At 41.4% G+C, this 23864-nt stretch overlaps 1 protein-coding gene across 28 annotated transcripts in view; it reads left to right on the plus strand.

The window, feature by feature from the left end:
- LIN54 (lin-54 DREAM MuvB core complex component) overlaps nt 1–23864 on the plus strand; it is a 102954-nt gene that overhangs the window by 37114 nt on the left and 41976 nt on the right. For 6 of the 28 annotated variants that reach the window (XM_051819626.2, XM_051819625.2, XM_017347459.3 and 3 more), the window contains exons 2-5: nt 2057–2772; nt 6625–6748; nt 14511–14653; nt 19897–19971. In XM_051819626.2, coding sequence (XP_051675586.1) covers nt 2089–2772; nt 6625–6748; nt 14511–14653; nt 19897–19971 — 1026 coding nt within the window. In that variant the 5' untranslated portion in view covers nt 2057–2088. The remainder of the gene's footprint in view (nt 1–2056; nt 2773–6624; nt 6749–14510; nt 14654–19896; nt 19972–23864) is intronic. The other 22 variants (XM_070047949.1, XM_070047944.1, XM_008267654.4 and 19 more) reach the window with 4 other exon arrangements.

The raw sequence follows: 23864 nt of genomic DNA on the forward strand, positions 1-23864 counted from the left end.
TGGCTGTAAAGGAATAGACTTTTTTTTTTTCCATTTTAAAACAATAGTCTAACTCTGCCAGTCCAAAAAAAAAAATAGTGGTAAAAATTTAAGGCAATGTTGTGATTAAAGTTAATAATTTTGGCTTTTTTTTTTTTTTTTTTTTTTTTTTTTGACAGGCAGAGTGGACAGTGAGAGAGAGAGACAGAGAGAAAGGTCTTCCTTTTGCCGTTGGTTTACCCTCCAATGGCCGCCGCAGCCGGCACACCGCGCTGATCTGATGGCAGGAGCCAGGTGCTTCTCCTGGTCTCCCATGGGGTGCAGGACCCAAGTACTTGGGCCATCCTCCACTGCACTCCCTGGCCACAGCAGAGAGCTGGTCTAGAAGAGGGGCAACCGGGACAGAATCCAGCGCTGCGACCGGGACTAGAACCCGGTGTGCCAGCGCCGCAAGGCGGAGGATTAGCCTAGTGAGCCACAGCACCGGCCAATTTTGGCATCTTAAAAATGTGCATTTGTGTCAGTGCTACCATTCATTGGCTATATGTCCTTGGGCAAAATTATTTAACCTTTCTAAATTTCCTCATCTGTAAAACAAAGAGAATAATGTTACCTACCTGAGAGTTGTGGTGAGGATAAGTTATGTCATCACTATCAGTGCTCAGTGGTGGTTTATTTTGGTAGAGTAGTAGTATTTGCCAGTGCTAATAAGTATAATTTTCCACTTGAACCCCTCTTAATCTTGGAATGGGTATTGTTTTTATATTTTCAAAAGGAGAAGAAAAGGAAGAGTTATTGATTAGGTTCATATGGATCTTTGATATTTTCTGGGTAAATAGCTTATTGCTATTTAGTCTATCACAAACAGGATATGCTGTCTTGGGTCCATGAAGATAATAGAACTGATTGTTTTATTGGAAGTTCTGTTTGACTTTTGGCCAAAATCATCACACCTCTGATTTGTCCATAATTGTTTTCTTATTGGTACTATTTCTTTTCTTTATGGAGACCGACTCTATACCTCTTCAGTGGATCGATCCCTTTTTGATATTTTAAATGGCTAAGGAAGATTTCAGAATCTTCTTTCCAAATAAAAATTTCCTTGGTATGAAGATAATTCATCAAACTTGGGCCAAATAGGCTATTTGATCTGCGTTTCCTGAGATGGGTTACTCTAGAAACTGCTTTAACATTACTTTAGGTATTGAATGGATTTTAATAAATGGTATAGGACCTTCATTTTGAGACCTAGCTCACTAATGGTTTGAAGATACTGTCAAATAAGTTAATTTAAAGCCTTATTTTCTTGTATGAATCAGCAGTTTTAAAGTTGGTCAATAGGGCCGGCGCCGCGGCTCACTAGGCTAATCCTCCGCCTAGCGGCGCCGGCACACCGGGTTCCAGTCCCGGTCGGGGCGCCGGATTCTGTCCCGGTTGCCCCTCTTCCAGGCCAGCCCTCTGCTGTGGCCCGGGAGTGCAGTGGAGGATGGCCCAGGTGCTTGGGCCCTGCACCCCATGGGAGACCAGGAAAAGCACCTGGCTCCTGGCTCCTGCCATCGGATCAGCGCGGTGCGCCGGCCGCATCGCGCTGGCCGCGGCGGCCATTGGAGGGTGAACCAACGGCAAAGGAAGACCTTTCTCTCTGTCTCTCTCTCTCTCACTGTCCACTCTGCCTGTCAAAAAAAAAAAAAAAAAAAAAAAAAAAAAAAAAGTTGGTCAATAAATGGGGAAGAAAAACTGGAAAGAAATAAGATGATCAGGCACATCAAAGATGGAAAAGTTTTATGAGAAGGAATTGGAAAGGTGGTTTGTGTGATTATGTGACTTAGTGTTGCCTAAGCGTGGAATTTCTTCTGGACTGAGATATAGTGAATAAAAGAATGTGTGCTTCTACTTCTGTGTCCCATAGGACTTGAATTTCAGATTCTTGAAGGTTGAGGATATATGAAAATGATTTATTCAGTTATGCATCAATGTAAAAAAAGCTATTTTGTCATTTGCATTTTGCTTTGAATTTCTTTTTCTTAAATCTGGTTTGAAACCTAGTAACTTATTCATTTTTCAACTTTCATTGCAGCACCTGATCAACTTTCTAGCAGGAGAACGATCATGGAGGTGGTGCCAGCTGAGGTGAATAGTTTGCTTCCAGAGGAGATAATGGACACTGGTATAACTTTAGTGGATGATGATAGTATTGAGGCTGTTATTGTTTCATCCCCAATTCCCATGGAGACAGAACTGGAAGAAATTGTCAACATAAATTCTACTGGCGAATCTACAGCCACGCCCATTTCCACGGAACCAATCACAGTGTACAGTAACCACACTAACCAAGTTGCAGTGAATACCACAATTACTAAAGCAGATTCTAATACCACAGTGAAACCAGCTTTTCCAAGTGGCCTTCAAAAACTTGGTGCTCAGACTCCTGTGACTATATCAGCCAATCAGATTATTTTAAACAAAGTATCACAGACATCTGATCTTAAACTTGGCAATCAGACCCTTAAACCAGATGGACAGAAGTTAATTTTAACAACTTTGGGCAAGTCTGGTTCACCAATTGTTTTAGCACTACCCCATAGCCAACTACCCCAGGCTCAGAAAGTTACAACTCAGGCCCAGTCAGGAGATGCTAAGTTACCACCGCAGCAAATTAAAGTAGTTACCATTGGAGGGAGGCCAGAGGTGAAACCTGTCATTGGTGTCTCAGCACTGACCCCAGGAAGTCAACTGATTAATACTACAACTCAGCCCTCTGTGTTACAGACCCAACAGTTAAAAACAGTGCAGGTAAAAAAAAAAAAAAAAAAGGGGGCTTATTAATTAAAATGCATGTTAAAACAATTTAACTGATTTCATAGTTGTGTTTTTAGGGTTATTGCTCAGTTGTTACTAAATTATTTTGAATGTTGCTTTGAGTAATTGTGTGGGATTTTTGTTTTTAAGTTTGGTATGTCTGATACTTATGAAAATTTCTGCTAAAGAACTTAGAACAAATTAAATTTTGGTTAAAATTCCAAGTTAGTTTATTTATAGCCTTTTACTCATTTAAAAATGCATTTTATTCTTAGTGGTAGTTTGATTATAAGGATGTGTTGATTGTATTAAGAAGCCAGACTTGCTGCAGGGATACCAGAAAGTCAATTCATTTTTTTTTCCCCTGCTAACAGATAGCCAAAGGCTAAGAAAACTTTACTGCTCCTAGAAACCATTGATGCTAGCAAAAGCACATGCTCGCCAGAGTGTGCCTGGTTTTTGGAGTTACTCTGTTGTCATCACTTGTGTTTAGATTATGGGCAAGACAGTGACATATGATGGAGGATGACGTAGGCTTTGCAGTTGAACCAACTGGGGCTTTGAATTACCTTGGTATTTCCCAACCAGCTGTGGGAACTTCGCGGGAGGTTATTTCTCTTAATTTTTGACTTTTAGTGTAAGATGGCTATTTGATCATGATGAAATATATAGTACTGTATAGTTCCAAGAAATTGGAGCTCTTTCAAAATTTTACCTATTTTTATGAATAGGACTCTCTCAGGCCATCATTGCTCTTCGGAGTAGAGTGATCCATTTATATCCAGAAAACAAAAATTCATTCCTCATTTGAAACAGTTGCCTTTCAGAAAAAAAGAAAAGGTGTGAGTTAAAGTAGTGAAGGAAGAGTAGAAGTGTTTGGTGGAACTGAGCCCTCTTAGCTGATATTGGAAGTAATGTTTTGGTTACCATGTTGACAAAAGAATAAAAAACTTATTTTTCATGGGCTTTGCACTTGAGAACTCCGTACTTTGTAATTTGCCCATGTCTCTTCTGCCACTGTTAGGCATTTAGTGCCCGTTTCTTTCTTGTTCAGTGTCATCAGTCACTTATCTCTTCCTTTTCCTCATTTTTGTGGAGAATCTCTTGAATAAGATAGTCTGTCACCATCAGGCATCTCGTCCTCAGTTTGGAAACTTGCTTTGATTGACTTTCCAGAGTTTATCTGGCTTTGGTACTGTGGATCACAGTTATGTTCACAAGAACCTGATAGCATGAATCAGAATGTTCATTTTTTTTTTTCATTTATTCAGGCAATGTATATATATTGTTTCAATGACTGGTGTACTTGTAAACCACTAGTTTTCTACTATAATTCCCTGAATACTGGCAATAAAAACAAAGATTTGGGTCTAATTCTTGTTTTATTGTTACTTTTATAAAACTTTATTCCAATTTTTAAAATATAATTTCTATTTTAAAAAAGAAAAACAGAAATCTACTTAGAGTATTGTTCTACTTGTCCAATTATTTTTAGGCAACTCAAAATTTCTCAACTCAGGAAACCTTCAAAGCTCTGTAGCACAGGGAAAAAAAAAAACAAATAAAAAACTCTATGTCTGTAATTCTCCTTTTTAGACAACAATATTTAGTTTAGTATCACCTGGAGTATATGATTCTGGTTTTTTTTTTCCTATACAAACCTTAGCATTGTCTTAGATTTAGTGAGAGTATTGAAATTGTTGGGTGTGGACAGCAGGTGTAGGTAGAAGGAGGCCCATCTTGAAAAATGATGAGAATAGGGGACAGTTGAGTCCAGAGGCAGTCAGAGATGTTTAGTTACACTTAATCCCAGATTTATAAACACTGTCTCGTGTGTTACGTGCATAATATGAAAGAACAGGAGATAATTAACATCTGTGGGAACATAGCCCCTTAATAGCTCCTGCTTCTGTCCAACACACCATCCAACACTGTTGGCAGAGTCAGGGCTACTCAGAAATGTTTATGGCAAACTAGAATTAAAACATAAGATTCTGTTGGTACAAAAATATATGAAATCCATGCATATTATTTTCATAGTTTGCATTGTTCTATGAACTTGCTGAAGATCCCATATACTATTTGATGATACATTTGGCTACCTTATTTGTAAATTTTCTTTCTCTTCATTTTTGTCTTAAACTTTTGATTGGATAAACTTGTTAAAAATGAGCTTTTATAGTTGGTAGTAATTATGTACCAGAGTAGTTTAGGATTCAAAATGCAACAAATCATGGTTCCTAAATGGAACTGGAGATTTTTCAGCTGTGCTCTATAAAGAAACATAACCTCAAAGGCAAGGTGAGCTTGTTCATTTGGATAGTTAATGTGTTCTTGGCTGTACTGTTTATATTTTTTTCCTTATTGGTAAGTATTTATATAATCAAATGGCTGTGCAAAAAAGAGGAAATACTTTGAACTCTTAATCCTTATAGGTAAAGTTATTTATGCTGGATATGGATTTCTAAGAATATCAATACTTCTGCCTCTCAAGATCATTGATACTATGTATGTAGATGAATTCTGGCTCACTTTAGAATTTTAGGCCTGTACACACATTTGGAAAATATTTTCCCTTTATGTTTTTAAATTGCATCATCTTCCTAAAATATAATTATGGATTTATTTAAATCTGTCATAGTTTGTAAACTTGGTTTTGTAATATGATAATGGGTCACTTTTTGAGTGATTTGTATTTTATGTGCATTTTGTTTTGTCCATAATATATTCTGAGTGTAAGAAAGTAATCTGGATATAAGATTATGTTATTTAATTTATAATTTGAGCACAAAGAACTGATGAACACATCGTTCTATGATCTATGATAGCTTCTGGTATATGTCTTGTTTTTTAATTTAAAAATTTGTTTCTGGTATTTTTTGTCATTTAAGTCAGTTATTTTTATTCATTTGAATCATATTTCTAGTAATAAAACTTTTAGGGCCTCAGTGTTCATATCTTGGAAGAGATAAAATTAATATTGAATGTCCTTCACAGCTCTAAAATTTTTGTCATAGGTAAATTTTTGCTTCTGACTTTTAGAATAAGCTATGTATTTGCATATGGTGATAATTTCAACATAAAAGTGTTGGTAACTACCTTCCCTGACTTGAGGAGCGTTTAATTTGGGTCAGCAGTGTGCCAATATATGCCTTCAGAATGGAGGTGGATGAAATACAGACCCTGCCTTCACGGAGTTGACAGCACAGTAACCTGAATTTCAGTAAACAGCATCTTGGAACCTTGGCCTTTATAATAGTCTTTGTTCCTTCAAACTTGTTTTTGTTTTGTTTTGTTTTGTTTTTTATATCCTGGGTCTTTAACATACTCAGTTCTTCCTTTATCTACTCCTGATATATACATCTAAAGTTGAAAACCTAATTGTAAGCCAGTCTTTAATGTATATGTGTTTTTTTGCACCCACTGACCAGTGTAATTGAATGTTAGGTGACTCCATTGTTTGCACTATGTGCTTTCTTAACTTACTCTACTCCAGTTTTTTATTACCAATAATTGGTTATTTTGGAAAAGATACTGCTGTGCCACAGTGTTTTAATTATTAAACATTAATTTGTTTTATGTCATATGTGTCTGTTCAAGAGACTAAAATAAGGATTTATAATAAATGCAAAGGTGTTATTAAATATGGCCTTGAGAATGTGATCATTCCAATATTTTAATGAATGGCTTCGTTTTAATTGTTTTTGACATTAATACATAGATATATGTTCTTAAATGAGTTGGTTTCATATTTACTATTGTGTATAAACCTTTTTTTTTCTAATTTTGATTGAACAGATGTTTTTATAGAAACACATGGTCTTCATAGTTATTTGTATGTTTCAGATTGCTAAGAAGCCTCGAACACCAACCTCTGGTCCAGTAATCACGAAGCTGATCTTTGCAAAACCAATTAATAGTAAAGCAGTTACAGGACAGACAACTCAAGTATCACCACCAGTCATTGCAGGTTATATTTCTTTATAGTTTATTAAGCTACATACTTATCTTCCTTTTAGGTTTACAAATGGCTGTTCTGCCACCTTAAAATGTTTGAATGCAACAAGTACAGCTTATTATAAACCAAACTGCTTCATAAGAAATGTTACACTTATTAAACGAATGCTTCAGGCAAAATGCTTTAAATCAAAATCAGCCCATTATTTAGTCTTTTTAGATTTTGGTAGAGATTTACCATGAGAGTAGCAAAGTTTTAAACTATTGATGCTACTTAATAATTGTGTAGTATTTATTGTGTGCCAAGCACCATTCTGGGTGCTTTACATGTAGTGGCTTTCATCATTCTCCAGCTATCCCATGAGGTAGGTACCTGCCTTTGTATGCACAATCCAGCAGTGCTTTGAGTTTGAAATTTCTCATCCATTGATGATTCTGTTTTCTCATTAATACTCACTTCCTTTTGTTCTCAGATTCTTCCTTTGTCAATGTGGAGTTCATGACTCATCATGATTACTCCCTTGCAAACACGATTGATTGTCTTTTCTCTGTATCTGTAATGGCTTGGTTAAGTCCAGCCTCTTATTCCTTACCTGGCAAGCAGCTGTACAAACAAACAGTTCAGTTCTTTTTTTTTTTTTTTTTTTTTTTTTTTGACAGGCAGAGTTAGACAGTGAGAGAGAGAAAGAGAAAGGTCTTCCTTCCATTGGTTCACCCTCCAAATGGCTGCTATGGCTGGCGTGCTGCACCGATCCAAAGCCAGGAGCCAGGTGCTTCCTCCTGGTCTCCCATGGGGTGCAGGTGCCCAAGCTTGGGCCATCCTCCGCTGCCTTCCCGGGCCACAGCAGAGAGCTGAACTGGAAGAGGAGCAACCGGGACTAGAACCCGGTGCCCATATGGGATGCTGGCGCCGCAGGCGGAGGATTAGCCAAGTGAGCCACTGTGCCAGCCCCAACAGTTCAGTTCTTCAGGAAAATCACAAAGCCATGGTGACTGGTCCTTAATTCAGAGCCATCCTAACATTACTCTTCATCAGTTACAAGATTATAATTTTTTTTTTTTTTTTGACAGGCAGAGTGGACAGTGAGAGAAAGAGACAGAGAGAAAGGTCTTCCTTTGCCGTTGGTTCACCCTCCAATGGCCGCCGCTGCAGCCGGCGCACCGCGCTGATCCGATGGCAGGAGCCAGGATCCAGGTGCTTTTTCCTGGTCTCCCATGGGGTGCAGGGCCCAAGCACCTGGGCCATCCTCCACTGCACTCCCTGGCCATAGCAGAGAGCTGGCCTGGAAGAGGGGCAACCGGGACAGAATCCGGCGCCCCGACCGGGACTAGAACCCGGTGTGCCGGCGCCGCAAGGTGGAGGATTAGCCTATTGAGCCACGGCGCCGGCTAAGATTATAATTTACAGCATGCTAAAGGCTTTTATGGAAACACCTCTGGATGATAAACTCTTTTTTTTTTTTTTTAAGATTAATTTATTTATTTGAAAGGTAGAGCTTCAGAGAAGCAGAGGCAGAGGGAGAGAGAGAGAGAGGGCTTTGATCCACTGGTTCATTCCCCAGATGGCCACGATGGCCCGAGCTGAGCTGATCCAAAGCCAGGAGCCAGGAGCTTCCTCTGGGTCTCCTATGCAGGTGCAGGGGCCCAAGGAGTTGGGCCATCTTCTATTGCTTTCCCGGGCCATAGCAGAGAGCAGAATCGGAAGTGGAGTAGCCATGTCTTGGACGGGCGCCCACATAGGATGCTGGTGCTGCAGGCGGTGGCTTTGCTACAGCACTGACCCTAGTGGTAAACTCTTGATTAGAGACTTTCAAGTGCTCATTACCCATCCCTAGAATAAAGATACTTCAGATATTAACTAATGACCCCTAGCATATCAAAATTTTTGCTTAGTAAATTTACGGACGTAATAGTTGACAATTCTGAAGTCAGTGGTAATGATGTGTCATTTTCCAGAGGTTTTGTATTGTATGTAGGGACACTTCTCATTTTTGCTAGTGAGAGAAGAGATGGAAAGATTGTAGTAAGAGGACAGTGTTGGGTGAGTGAGAGTTCTCTTTCTTTAGGGACCCTCAGTGGAGAAGTAAAGAAAATAGGAGGGCTGTCATGGTTGCCAGCCATAACCCCAGAGGAAAGACTGGAAAGAGTTTGGGTTTGGAGCTTATTTAGGAAGTGAGCAAAACTTGGAAGTATTGATGAAAAAGGGGCCCCCAGGCCCATGTGAGGTTCTGAGTAGGTGGAAGGAATTAGCTGGAAGTTATGTCTCAGTTCAGTTTTCCTTATTATTTTTTGAGTTTGAGGGAGTCCCGAAAAATTTTTTGTTGACCAATGGAGGAAAGGATTGTATCCTAATCAGTTGTGGTGTTTGCAGAAGTGTCTGAGTGAATTTTGGGTTAATGTCAAGAATTCACCTTGGCTGTCATAGATGACTTCACGTGGATTTTGGGTCATCTGTAATGTGTTGGAGACTTAATTGTAGCTTTCCTTTAAATGCTGACAGACAGCAGCCTTACTAAAGTGCATAGAGGCAGATCTCTGTTAAATTTCACTGGAATTGTTGTCATTAAGTTTAGTTTGGAGGGATAATTTCTGCTTTTAACTCCTTTTAGCATTTTTAAATTCATATAAGCCAAATTTTAAACCACCAAAGTAGCAGTCCTATTGAATTGTATCATAAATCAGTTCCACCATTTATATATTATATGTAGCTGAAGTGCTCGTTCTTTAAAACTTTTTAAAAATTTATTTATTTGAAAGTCAGAGTTACAGAGACAGAGAGAAAAAGAGATAGCTTCCATTTGTACTCCCCCAATGGCCACAATGGCTGGACCTGGGCCATGCCAAAGCCAGGAGCCAGGAGCTTCTTCTGGGTCTCCCATGTGAGTGCAGGGGCCTAAGCACTTGAGCCATCTTCCACTGCTTTTCCAGGCCATAGCAGAGAACTGGATTGGAAATGGATCAGCCATATGGGATGTCAGTGTTGCAGATGGTGGCTTTACCCGCCACACCATAATGCCAGCCCCTGAAGTACTCTTTCAAAGTACATTGAGACTGCTTTACTAATGACTTTTGGTCTTGAATATCTTTTTCTACATTTTGATCAAGATGAACATTTTTTTGTATACAATGGTTTTTCTAAAAATGAACATCTGATTAAAATTTTCTTGAGTTTATCCATTTTGACCCATCAGGACTAAGTTAAAATACCAGTGGTCTCTTGACATTGAAAGCATTTACGATCTAACGCATACCTTTTTCATTTTCCCCTCCTTTTGGCTCCATGTCACTAGATAGATCATGTCCTCTCAGGCGTGGGGTCTTGGCACGGTTCCTTTCTTTGCTGTTCCTCACAGCTACCTTTTCCATCCTGGCGGTTTTTGACTTTGAGGTGCATTTCCTATGTGTTCCCATAAAACTAGATTGTATCTAACAGATAATTGTCTTTAATGAAACTCTGTCAAATCATACTAGCTTAGTCACATGCTTGATTTCCTTGTTTGTCTCCTACCACACATAAGATTTTTCTTGATGGTAGTTTGTTTTTAGTTTGCCATCTAGTTCTTCCTTAAATAAATTAATTAAAAAATTTTTTGGTAAAACATACATAGCATACTTGACCATTGTAACCATTTGTGAGAGTGTCATTCAGTTACATTACGTCTAGTCAGGTTATTGTGCAGTCATCACTGCCATCCATCCCCAGCCCTTTTTTCATCGTAACAGAGCTCAAACCCTGTACTCTTTACACAATCATTCCTTATACCTCTCGGTGCCTAGCCCGTGCAACCACCATTTTCCTTCCTGTCCATTATTTTGTTCTGGGTAATGTCTTCAAGATCCATCCCTGTTGTAGCCTGTGTCAGAATTTGTTCCTTTTTAAGATAGAATAATGTTTCATTGTATGAAGTTACTTTTAAAAGTTGATGGTTGAATGTAAAGATCAGTTTGGGAGCAGGGATTTGGCCTAGCTGTTGGGATGCCAATTTAGATGCCCACATTCTATGTCTGAGTACCTGGATTTAATGCCTGCCTCTGGCATCTGACTCCAGCTTCCTGCTAATACTGAACCTGCACTGAGGGCTTTAGTAGCTGAGTTCTTGGTGCCCATTTGGGAGACCTAGATTGATACCTGGCTCCCAACTTTGGCCTGGTCCAGTCCCAACTGTTGTGGGCATTTGGGGAGTATGCCTTTTTGAAATGCCCACATGTGTTTACCATATTGTAGTCTGTCTTTAATTTTGTGCTCCCCTCGCTCCCTCCCTTTGTTCCTTCTGCCCTCCTCATCCCCTTAAGTACCCTGCACAGTTTCTGGCACTGAGGTGTGGTTCCACGAATGTCTGTTGTTGGTTGAATGTGTTTTTCATGGAGACAGTGCAGTGATAATGGTAGGTAGCTGTTGGGTGATTGGGATTTTAAGTTTGGCTCTTGTAGTGGTTTTCTGTGTGATCTTGGATAAATAAATTATTTGTTCATCTTATTTCTGTGAAGTGTAGATACCAACCACCTCACAAGGCTTTTGAGAGGTTCTTTGAGATACAGAGGTCCCTGTTCTGAGAACTCCCAAAGGTACAAAGTTGCTTCACGAGCACAAACTTCATAGCAGTGTAAGAACATTCACTAATGAGTTAATCTGTTACAGAATTTGTCCTTGCTGAGATATGCCAGCTCCCTACCCCAGGTTATTCTGTCTGTGGCTTTTGATTGTGTGTGTATTTGATTTTGTTTTTTGAGATGCAGAGAGATGAGAGAGAAAGAGAGAGAGAGAGAAATACCTGCAACAGTTGGAACAGTTGGGGCTGGGGCTGGGCCAGGGCCAAAGCTGGGAGTTCAGTCCAGGTTTTTCACGTGGGTGGCATGGGCCCAATCATTTGAACCATCGCTGCTGCCTCCCAGGGTCTCCAAGAGGCTGGAGTCAGGGACCAGAGCCCAGAATTGAACCCAGGAACTCTGCTGCAGGACATGGGCACCCTGACTGATGTCTAATCACTAGGCTACATGCGTGCCCTGGTTTGTCTCGTGATTCTTGGACAATACCTGACAATAGAATAGAAAAGTTTTATGAATTGATTTTAAGGGGAAATCATATAACTTGCATACTTGCTTAAATCTGTGAAATTAAGAATAAGTAGGGATATGAAGTTAGATTAGGTAATCAAAAATGCTATCTGGATGAAACCCAAGAAGACCTAACTTCTTTCTTTCAAAGGATGTAGAGGTCCTTGGGAGAGCCTATGAAATGCTAGCTACTTTGGCAGAACTTGGGTTTTGTGTAATCATGAGGTGCCTGTCGAGCATTGTGCTGTCATATGCATTGTCAGAAAGAACCTCTCCCCAAGACTCAACAGCTGTTTGGTTTTTTCTTCATTTTGAGAGTTAGTATAGTTACAGTCACAAACTAAAGTTTTAAAAAATAAAAGCCAAAAACAAGGAAGTTTTAGTGTTTTTATTTATTATGAAACTTGTTCATGTTGGAGGTGAATTCACCTTAAGTGCCTTTTTTTCTGGTATCATTTATGTTACCCAACAAATGAAATTATAGTGATAATTATAAATGATGAGCATTTTATGAAAATGCATCTGTTTTGATACAGTAACCTCTTGACATACTGGTTGTCAGAGCTTCAGCCTTATCCCACAGCTACTCACTTTGGAAACCAGAGTAGACAAACATGTCACTTTAGGCAGGCCCAACACTTTAGGATGGCTCTGTAAGATATTTGGTGTAGATTCATTCTGTTTATTTAGAATTATTTTAATTATGATATATTCAGGTAAAAAATATTCAACTGAAATTCAGCAAGGAATATATATAAAATCAATGCAATCATGTACTGCAAAGACATTTTGAAAACTATTTAAAATTTTTAAATTCACAAATGAGAATAAAAGTTGATTTGCTTTAAAAATAAATGATACTAAGGCATTCTTATGAGAGGGGAAGAAGGGAAGCACCATTCTTTGTCTTTTTCCTTCCCTCTCCTGCCCCCGCTTCTTCATTCCTATGTCTATAAACTGGGTCAAAGCATCTAAAGTTAGAGGGGACTTCAGAGATAATTTCGTTTTCTGCCTCTCCTCTCAGATGCATGATTCCCCCTCTTTAGCCAGTGGATTTGATTTTCTAGTGTCTGCTTGGAATATTTTCGGTGACCAGAAATAGTCATTTCAATTGGAAATCTTTTTCATGGATTTTAAAAAATGTATTAATATAAAGAGGACAGATTTAATGTATTTCATAGATACAATTCTAAGAATATAACAATATTTTTCTCCCTCCCTCTCAATTGGAAAGTTTGATTGCAGCTCTTTCTCAGTACTGAGCTGAAATTTTTCCTATAATACAGACTTATTCTAATTCTTCAACCTGACAGCCTGAATCAGTCAGGATAATTAGTTTCCAAATCTCAGAAATCTAAAAACACCCCAAGTTTTATTTTTGTTCTGTCTTTTAAAGATTTATTTATTTATTTGAAAGAGATATCTTCCATCCACTGGTTCACCTCTAAAATGGCTATAACAGCCAGAGCTGGGGCCAGGCCGAAGCCAAGAGCCAGGAACTTTATCTGGGACTTGCATGTAGGTGGCAGGGATCCAAGTACTTGGGCCATCCTCTGCCACTTTCCCATGCCATTAAAGGAAGCTGGATTGGAAGTCAAGCAGCTAGGACAAGAACGGGTGCCCGTTTGAGATGCTGGCCTTGCAGGCATGGGCTTTACCCACTGTGCCACAATGCCAGCCCACCTCCCCCAGTTTTGTTTAATTTATACTCATGATTACATGTCCACTGTGGCTTCCAAAGGGAGCTCTTCTCTTAGTCACACAGTGGCTGACAGAAGAGCCACTGTCTCAGAGGTAGCTTTGGGAGGTCCTGCATTGACAGTAAATGCTCTGGTTCAGACAGGACATCTGTCAGGTCTGCTACGCATTGGCCAGAACTAGTCACATGACCCTGACTAAACTGTAAGATGAGATTGTGGGGAGATAGGAAGTGCAATTGCGGTTCTATCATGTGCTCAGAATGGGGGAGACCCAGAGTGATGCACTAACGACGATTAGACAGTCTGGAAAGAATCTGGAGATCTGTCATGTCTGTATTCCCTTCTTGCCTAGGAACGTGCCTGGTGTTTCAGCTCATTGTGATAGGATTTGTAATTCCCTGAGCCATCCAGTCATACTTGTTTTTCTGTGTTGTTCCTGAGGGATCTTGTCCTGAATGGAGCACAGTGTGGAATCTGGCCAGGGTAGCTAGGGACACACTTTTGCTTTTGGCAGTCTCTAAAATCAGTTTTAAACCTGACGGTGCCCAAGTCCTTCCTAGAACTGTTTTTCAGTTGTGGATTTAAATTTACCTTCATGGTTCAAGTTCAGATAGGAAGACACTGTAGAGTACAGAGATTAAAGTTTGAAGACTTAGGTTCAGATTGTGACTTTCAGGAGCTATATTAACACAGGGCATGCTTAATATTTGTCTTCAACTTGCTTTCTGATGGTTTTAACTTAACAATATTGATAAGAATGTGACTAGAACTGTTTTTGTAGACTTTCTGTAAACTGATGATTAGATGTTAAGTATTAGAAGAAGCATTGCTTTGTTCCATTCTGCCTAGGTTCACCAAACAATTCATTAGGGACTCAGGTGTTTAATTTCCTATGTTGATACATATGAAATATGAGTAGTGAACATATACTACATTCCTTGTGGGTGTAGATCATCATCACATAAATTTTTATACTATTATTGAAAAAAGTCAAACTGATGTGCTGCCTCTCATTTGCAGGTAGGGTTCTTTCACAGTCTACTCCTGGGACTCCATCAAAGACCATAACAATATCTGAAAGTGGTGTTATTGGATCAACTTTAAATTCTACAACACAGACACCAAATAAAATAGCCATCTCACCTTTGAAATCGCCAAATAAGGTAAAAAAAATTAGCCACAAATGCCAAATATTGTGGTTGATACCTTTATTTGTCTTACTGGTCACTTCATATACTTCAATTTTAATATATTCCCAAGCAAGTTTCAGACACTCAGTTCATAGTGGATTAATTTAGTGATCAAGGATACTGAACAGATAAAGAACTTACTTTAAACACATAGTAGCATCGTAATCATTTTGCATGCTAACATGACAGTCTTTCGAATCAAGTACACTGTATTGGTCTTTAGTTTCCATTAATATTTTAGCAGAATTATTGTCTTTGGGTAAGGCACATGTAGTAACCATATAAATAGAAAGAAAATGTTAAATGTAACCTTTGAAAAATGAAGATCTGGTTTCTTTGCTGGGTGACAGGATGCAGAGTAGTAGAAATTGCCATCAGATGCTGGTAGCCATATTATTTTATGAGTTTTTTTGAATACTTTCATTCAAAGCATTCAAAATCTCTTCACAACTTGTTTTCATTTTTGGCTGGCAAGTACCTATCATTTTATTCTCCAGATTAAGTCAGTAGTGTAACTTACTTTACTAAAGCATATAGGTGTCATTATGTTAGCACCAGCATGTTGAAGGGGTATGTTTTAAAAGATGTGGTTTTTCAATAGAAAGCCAAGCATTACTATCCTGTAAGTTGCCACCCTTGGGACTCTAGAAACAGACCTGCCTTCTTCCTTGATTTTTTTCTAGTTCATAAATAGAACAAATATTAAACATTTGCCTTAAAGTGTTTAAAAGTCCAGCTGTTGGTTTCTATTTTAGTGAGACCTGAATATAATGTATAAATTTGATGTATCTTGTGGTTTTTCTTTTTCTTTTTTTTTTTTTTAAGATTTATTTATTTATTTGAAAGTCAGAGTTACACAGAGAGAGAAGGAGAGGCAGAGAGAGGTCTTCCACCCGATGGTTCACTCCCCAATTGGCCGCAATGGCCAGAGCTGTGCCTATCCGAAGCCAAGAGCCAGGAGCTTCCTTCGGGTCTCTCACATGGGTGCAGGGGCCCAAGGACCTGGGCCATCTTCTGCTGCTTTCCCAAGCCATAGCAGAGAGCTGGATCAGAAGTGGAGCAGCCAGGACTCGAATCGGCGCCCACATGGGATGCTGGCACTGCAGGCGGCTTTACTAGCCCCTTGTGGTTTTTCTTTTTAAAGGGGAGTTCTGTCTACATAATAATCAAGATTTTTTTTTCTCCCCTAAATGCAGTGAACTCAGTAGATACTTGAGTGCTTCCTATGGGCCATGCATGGTGATAGGCACTAGGGATGAAACATGGATAAGATAGACTTTTTAGTTTCATGGAGTTCAATAAGGGAGTTAGACTGAGACATTAACAATCGCCCTACCCGACAGAACAGTAATGGTCACAGGTGGCTCAAGGAGCACTGCTCCAGGAGTGCCACAGGAGAAGGTTTGGGCAAAGCAGCAGTTCTTGAGAGGGCTGCACCTTAGGGTGGGAGTTAGCTGTGGGTAAGTGGAGGGGCTCTATGGAAGGAGCTCATTCTTTGCACAACAGTGTCTGTGTGTGACTCTCAGAGGAGCTGAATTGCTTTGGTAGTGTGGGAGCTCAGGAAGCTAAGAGTGGAGCAATGTCTCATTATCTTGAAGGGAGTTGGGATTTTACTGCTCTTAAAGATTTACGTGGCTTTCCGTCGCTTCTGAGTCAGTACTTCTCAGCCTAGTCTGCACCCTGGAATCATCTCGGGTGCTTTAATAATACTGCTGCCTGCTTCTCAGCGCCAGAGACTCTGTCCTTACCTGTTTGCCCTTTGGCCTGGGGTCAGGATTTCTTAAGCTTCCCTAAGTGATTCTCATAGTTGGCCTAGATTGAGAACTACTGATCTACTGCTGTAAATAATGTGAGATTTCCATTTTTAAAAAGATGATTTTTTAAAAGATTTATTTATTTAGTTGAAAGTCAGAGTTATTCAGAGAGAGGAGAGGCAGAAAGAGAGAGAGAGAGGTCTTCCATCTGCTGGTTCACTCCCCAGATGGCCGCAATGGCTGGAGCTGCGCTGATCTGAAGCCGGGAGCCAGGAGCTTCTTCCAGGTCTCCCACATGGGGGTAGGGGCCTAAGGACTTGGTCCATCCTCCACTGCTTTACCAGGCCATAGCAGAGAGCTGGATCGGAAGTGGACCAGCCAGGTCTTGAACCAGCACCCATATGGGATGCCTGCACTTCAGGCCGAGACGTTAACCTGCTGTGCCACAGCACCGGCCCCAAAAGATGATTTTTTTTTTTTAAAGTTCTTCCTTTTAATCATGAATGAATTATATTTTATCAAATTGTGTGTGGATAATTAGGAAGAACATGTGGGTTGTTCTCTCTCTCTCTTTTTTTTTTTAATTTTTATTTACTTGAGAGACAGTTTCAGAGGGAGGTAGAGACAGAGAGAGATCCTCCATCCACTGGTTCACTCCCAAAATGGTTGCAATGGCTGGAGCTGAGCCAATCTGAAGCCAGGAGTTAGGAGCTTCTTCCAGGTCTCCCACATGGGTACAAGAGCCCAAGCACTTGAGCCATCCTCCACTGCTTTCCCAGGCGCATTAGCAGGGAACTGGATCAGAAGTAGAGCAGCCAGACTCAAACCAGAGCCCATATGGAATGCCAGCACTGCAGACTGGGGCTTTAACCTGCTGTGCCACAGCACCAACCCCAGTAAGATGATTCTTACTATTGTGAAAAGTAGTTTGGGGAAGGGAAGCCTGGGTTCTGGGCAAAGCCAGTTAACTTCGTGACCACAGTCTTGACTGCACTTTAGAAGCACTTGGGGACCTCTTGAAAAAACAAATGGCAGGCCCCATACCCCATGTAAATCACAATCTTTAATCTGGGCCTTGGTATTAGATTTAAAGGTTTAAAATTTTGAGGTGTAGGTCAGGGTAGAGAATCACTAAGTTAGATGGTATTACCTCAGATTTGACTAGTCGCTGGGGGGCTAAGGAGGAAGAGATGTGTTGAAGGAGATTTAAGGATCAATGACTGGACATCAGGAGTTTGGGGAGGGTAAGAATCTAGGATGACTGCTTGATTTCTGACTTGACTGTCACAGTAGATGGTGGCCCTGTGGACAGATGCCACTGATAGCTGGGTTATATCTGGCGACATGCAAGGAGGAGCTAGCTTTATTTTTCTCCTGTCCTTGACTTGAGCCATACCGTTTGGGATCTTCTTTCTGTATCTCTTGGTGAGAGTTCACTTGGAGCTATTAAGATCAAGCCTTAGGGCTGGCGCTGTGGCTCACTAGGCTAATCCTCTGCCTGCGGCGCCGGCACCCCAGGTTCTAGTCCTGGTCAGGGCGCCGGATTCTGTCCCAGTTGCCCCTCTTCCAGGCCAGCTCTCTGCTGTGGCCTGGGAGTGCAGTGGAGGATGGCCCAGGTGCCTGGGCCCTGCACCCCATGGGAGACCAGGAGAAGCACCTGGCTCCTGGCTCCTGGCTTCGGATCAGCGCGGTGCTGAAGTGTACTTAGGGTGGTTTTTGGGATGCCCTCCGTGTCTACATTGCCCTCTTCCCTTTCAAGTAGCGCATACACTCCCACTGCCCTTTGCAATTTCCCCATAGCTGTTGCCTCATATAGCCGGCCCTATAGCCTGTTCTTGCTCAGTGCCTTTACTCCAGAAGGCATATGTGTTTGGCAGGTACCCAGAGGATGTCCCAGCCACTCCCTGGCCAATGGGAAACCTATAAAACCCAGTGGTAGAAGTACAGCTTGCCTAACTGTAGTCCTGTATGTCTTTTGCCCTGTCATTGTGACAGCTCCGTCCATCTTGGGCCTAGGCTCTGTATTTACTTAGTAGTCCCTAAAGTTCCTGAGGATGTGTCAGGTTCTGCTAAGGACTCTTTACCCTGTTCATTTCTGGTGACCAGACCACAATGGGTTTAAGAGTTCCTTCATCTTAGTAAGTTGCCAGCCTGCAACTCAGGGGTCTGTGTCGTGTTGCAGTTGCACCCAGTCTGCACTGCAGGTTTGCTTGGAGAATTCCTGCTTTGGTTCTCAAGGGATGTAAAGAAGCTCCAGCATCCTCGGTGTTTTCAAATTATCTTCTGTTTAGTAAGTCTGGCCTGGATATCTTGCCCTTCTCTTTAGAGTATGGACAGGTTTATCATTTGTGGTTCTCAGCTTCACAGTCTCATTTCAGCTGAATTTTGAGCTATCTCTTAAACTGCAGAGAGACTAGAGGAGGAATAGCTGGTTTGGCCAAACAAATGTTTAGTTCTTGGACATGTCTGTCCTTGAAGTCCCCACTGATCATCTGGAGGAGAGTGCTCGTTGGAAAGCTGAGTAGAAACAGAGACTAGAACTGCATTTAGATGAAATTGCCCAATTCCTGCCTCAGTTGTATGTAAGGTGAAAAGAAAAAAAAAAAAGTAGGACTGAACCATAGAATAGTAAGTGTTAAGAGAAGAAGAGGAACCAGTGGAAGAGAATGAATGATAGGAAAGGTAGTATTAGAAACTACAGGGAATGTGAGGGAGGGTGTTGTGAAGAATGATATTGGAGGCCGGCGCCGTGGCTCACTAGGCTAATCCTCTGCCTTGGGGCGCCAGCACACCGGGTTCTAGTCCTGGTCGGGGCGCCGGATTCTGTCCCGGTTGCTCCTCTTCCAGTCCAGCTCTCTGCTGTGGCCCAGAAGTGCAGTGGAGGATGGCCCAAGTGCTTGGGTCCTGCACCCCATGGGAGACCAGGAGAAGCACCCGGCTCCTGGCTTCGGATCAGCGAGCTGTGGCCGCGGTGGCCATTGGAGAGCTTACCAACGGCATAGGAAGAGCTTTCTCTCTGTCTCTCTCTCTCTCACTGTCCACTCTGCCTGTCAAAAAAAAAAAAAAAAGAATGATGCTGGGCCACAGTTTCAGATATCATGGAAAAGTCAGTTAGGAACAAATGAAACAGAATTTGCCGGAGATCTCCTTGCTCCCACTGATAGGAGCAGAAGGAGACCCCAGGCACTCACTGTTTCCTCTCTGCCGATGTTCCCAATCTGACCATCACTGTCTGCCTTGAATCTGCCAGAATCTCTCATCATGTCTCTCTGCTTATGCTGGATAAAACCAAACGGCCCAGATTCCTAGACTCTGTCATCTCCCACATCTTATCCCCTTAAGGCTCTCAGTATCTTTTCTATGTACCCCCTCTTGCAGTCTCCCCACTGGATTTCATAATCAAGTCTCCCAAACCTTTTCCCTTTTCACTGCGAGTTCCTTTTTTCTTCTGTTTCTCCAAAGGATACCGCTCCTGCTGCAGACCTGTTGAGTGGTGGCTGCGTTTCTCTGCAGTCCTGTGCACCACCAAGCTTGGAGGTAGAGGATGCGTTTTTCCTTTGCTTTGCCTTTTTTTTTTTTTTTTTAGATTTATTTGATTTATATGAAAGATTATAGAGATAGGTAGAGCCAGAGAGAGAGAGAGGTCTTCCATCCACTGATTCACTCCCCAAATGACCACAATGGCTAGAACTAAGCTGATCTGAAGCCAGGAGCCAGGAGCTTCTTCTGGGTCTCGCACATGGGTGCAGGGGCCCAAGGACTTGGGCCATCTTCTGCTGCTTTCCCAGGCCATAGCAGAGAGCTGGATCAGAAGTGGAGCATCTGGGACTCAAACCAGTACCCATATGGGATGCTGGCGCTGCAGGCTGGGGCTTTAACCCACTGTGCCACAGCACTGACCCCTTTTGCTTTTCATTGCAGTTTCAGGCCATTTTCACTGCCTCTTCCATCTTTTAATCTGTTGTTAACCAGGTTCATTGTGGGGAAGCAAGTATTCATTTTATATTAAAGGATCATTTCTTCCAGTATGTTGTATGTTTGCTAATCTCCAGTTTTATTTAATATATATTAGTCTTGGAACTAGTGTTGTGGTACAGTGGGTTAGCCACTGCCTGCAACACTGGCATCCCATATGGATGCTAGTTCAAGTCCTGGTTGCTCCACTTCTGATCCAGCTTCCTGCTCATGTGCCTGGGAAGGCAACAGAAGGTGGCCCAAGTACTTGAGTCTCTGCCACCCATATTGGAGACTTGGACAGAGTTCCAGGCCTCTGGCTTCGGCCTAGCCTAACCCCAGCCATTGTAGTCATTTAGGGAATGAACCTGGGCGTGGAAGATCTGCCTCTCCCTCTCTCTGTAACTCTGCCTTTCAGATAAATAAATCTTAAAAATATTTATTAGATTTGCAAGTAATTAAACTAAAAAAAACTTGATTCTGCTTGGTTTAGTTTTTTTTTTTCACATTAGATTTTAACAAAGCTATTATCCTCTAGTTTCTGGTCTTTAATCTGTCTTTTGTTCTGTAATCTTATTCTTATCTGTTAGTATTGTTTTTTTTTTTCATGGCATATTTTGAGTTTGTTTCAGAAATACAATGTGGCTTAACATTTAAAAATCTATCCATCTAATTTACATTAATAGAAAAAGAGTAATTTTATAAAGATCTTAATATATGCAGAAAAATCCTGATAATATTTAACTTCCATTTTGGTTAAAAAATCCTTGAAGCAGCAGAAGTAAAAGGACACTTTCATAATTTAAAAACAGAAAAAAATACATCAAACTTCATGTAATGGCAACGTTGAACAAGGGTAACTGCTTTCAATTCTTTTGTTTTTAAGATTTTATTTATTTGAGAGGTAGAGTTACAGACATAGAGAGGGAGAGACAAAGATCTTCCATCTGATGGTTCACTTCCCAGATGGCCACAACAGCTGGAGCTGAGCCAGTCTGAAGCCAGGAGCCAGGAGCTTCTTCCAGGTCTCCCATATGGATGCAGGGGCCCCTGCACTTGGGCCATCTTCACTACTTTTCCTAGGCCTTAGTACAGAGCTGGTTTGGAAGAGGAGCAGCTGGGACATGAACTGTCACCCATATGGGATGCCAGTGCTACAGGAAGAGGCTTAGCCTACTGCGCCATGGTGTCGGCCTCCACTTTGAATTCTTGTTGAGTTCCCCTTTCAGGTGTGAACTAATGCAGTAAGACAGTGTATAACACTGTCATGATCCATACATTGCATTATTATAATATATAAAATTTAATATATATTTATGTATTATATATAATATACAATTTCAAAATTTGCCATTAAACTATTGGAATTAACAAATTAATTATTTGTTAATTATTTGGAATTAACAAATAAATCTAGCTAGCCTACTGGATACCTGATCAATATAAAAATATTTGTAAGCCATTTAATTTTTAAAAAATATTTATTTATTTATTTGAGAGAATTATATAGAGAGAGGAGAGGCAAAGACAGAGGGAGAGGTCTTCCATCCCTGGTTCACTCCCCAGATGGCCACAACAGCTGGAGCTGCGCCAATCTGAAGCCAGGAGACAGGAGCTTCTTCTGGGTCTCCCACATGGGTGCAGGAGCCCAAGCACCTGTGCCATCCTCTACTGCCTTCCCAGGCCATAGCAGAGAGCTGGATCACAAGAGGAGTAGCTGGGACTAGAACCTTTGCCCTTATGAGATGCCGGAGCTTCAGGCCTGGGCTTTAACCCACTGTGCCACAATGCTGGCCCCAAGCCATTTGTATTTCATATAAAATTTTTTTTTTTTTTTTTTTTTTGACAGAGTGGACAGTGAGAGAGAGAGACAGAAAGAAAGGTCTTCCTTTTGCCGTTGGTTCACCCTCCAGTGGCCGCTGTGGCCAGCGCACTGTGGCTGGTGCACTGCACTGATCTGAAGGCAGGAGCCAGGTGCTTCTCCTGATCTCCCATGGGGTGCAGGGCCCAAGCACTTGGGCCATCCTCCACTGCCTTCCCAGGCCACAGCAGAGAGCTGGACTGGAAGAGGGGCAACAGGGACAGAATCCGGCGCCCCAACCGGGACTAGAACCTGGGGTGCTGGTGCCGCAGGTGGAGGATTAGCCTATTGAGCCATGGCGCCGGCCCTGTGTTTCATATAATTATTAATAGATTAGTTTAAATCTTTCTTTGCCCCGGCTATACTTTGTTCTTTAGCCTTTTTCTTCTTTTTTTGGGTTAATTAAATATTTTTTATTCTTTTTCTTTTTAAGATTTATTTTTTATTTATTTTTAAGACAAAGTGACAGAGAAAGAGAGAGAGACTCTTCCATCCTCTGGTTCCCTTCCTAAATAGCTGCAACAACTGGGACTGGGCCAGGCAAAACTGAAACTCCCACCCTGGTCTCCCACATGGGTGACAGGGCCCAAGTGTTTAAGTCATCTTCTGCTTTCCTAGGCACATGCAGGGAGCTGGATTGGAAGCAGAGCAGCTGGGACTCAAACTGGCCTTTACTTGGTATATATAGTGAGATCAATTTATCTTGCTCTCTCTCTCTCTCTCTCTTTTTCTCTCTCTCTCTCTACCTCTCTCCCTCTCTCCCTCTTACCTCCCTCCCTGTCTCTCTCTGTCTATTGAGTGAGATCTTTCATCTATAGATTCATTCCCCAAATGCCCACAATGGCTAGGATAGGGCTAGGCCAAAATCCAGGAGCCCAAAACTCATTCTGGGTCACCCATGTGGATAGTATAGGCTCAAGTGCTTGAGCTGGTGCCTCCCAGGGTGCACATTAGCAGGAATCTAAATGAGAAGGGGAGTAGGGGGGACTGGCATGGTGGCGCAGTAGGTTAATCTGCCTGCAGTGCCGACATCCCATATGGGTGTCGGTTCTAGTCCCGGTTGCTCCCCTTCCAATCCAACTCTCTGCTGTGGCCTGGGAAGGCAGTGGAGAATGGCCCAAGTGCTTGGGACCCTGCACCTACATGGGAGACTGGGGGGAGGCACCTGGCTCCTGGCTTCGGATTGGCATGTTGTGGCCATTTGTGGGGGTGAACCAACAAAATGAGGACCTTTCTCTCTGTCTCTTCCTCTCACTCTCTGTGGCTTTAGCTCTCAAATAAATAAATACAATCTTAAAAAAAAAAAGAGAGAGAGAGAAAGAGAGAAGTGGAGTAGGAACTTGAACACAGGTACTCGAAACAGGATGCATGCAGGTATCCCAAGTGACATCTTAACCCACTGCACCATATAGCCTGCCCCATGATCTATTTTCAAATTACCTTTTAAAGTATTAAAAAAGAAGAAAATACTTTATTTACTTTCCTTTTAACCATACCCTACACACTTCTTTTCTTTATATAGGTCCCATTGTCAGTCTGGTATCTAACCTCTCTCTAAAGAAAGTTTGTAATGTTTCCTTTAATGAAAGACTACTATTCTGTTGGCTTTTGTTTC

Source organism: Oryctolagus cuniculus, chromosome 8, assembly GCF_964237555.1.
Source record: "Oryctolagus cuniculus chromosome 8, mOryCun1.1, whole genome shotgun sequence".
Taxonomy (NCBI): domain Eukaryota; kingdom Metazoa; phylum Chordata; class Mammalia; order Lagomorpha; family Leporidae; genus Oryctolagus; species Oryctolagus cuniculus.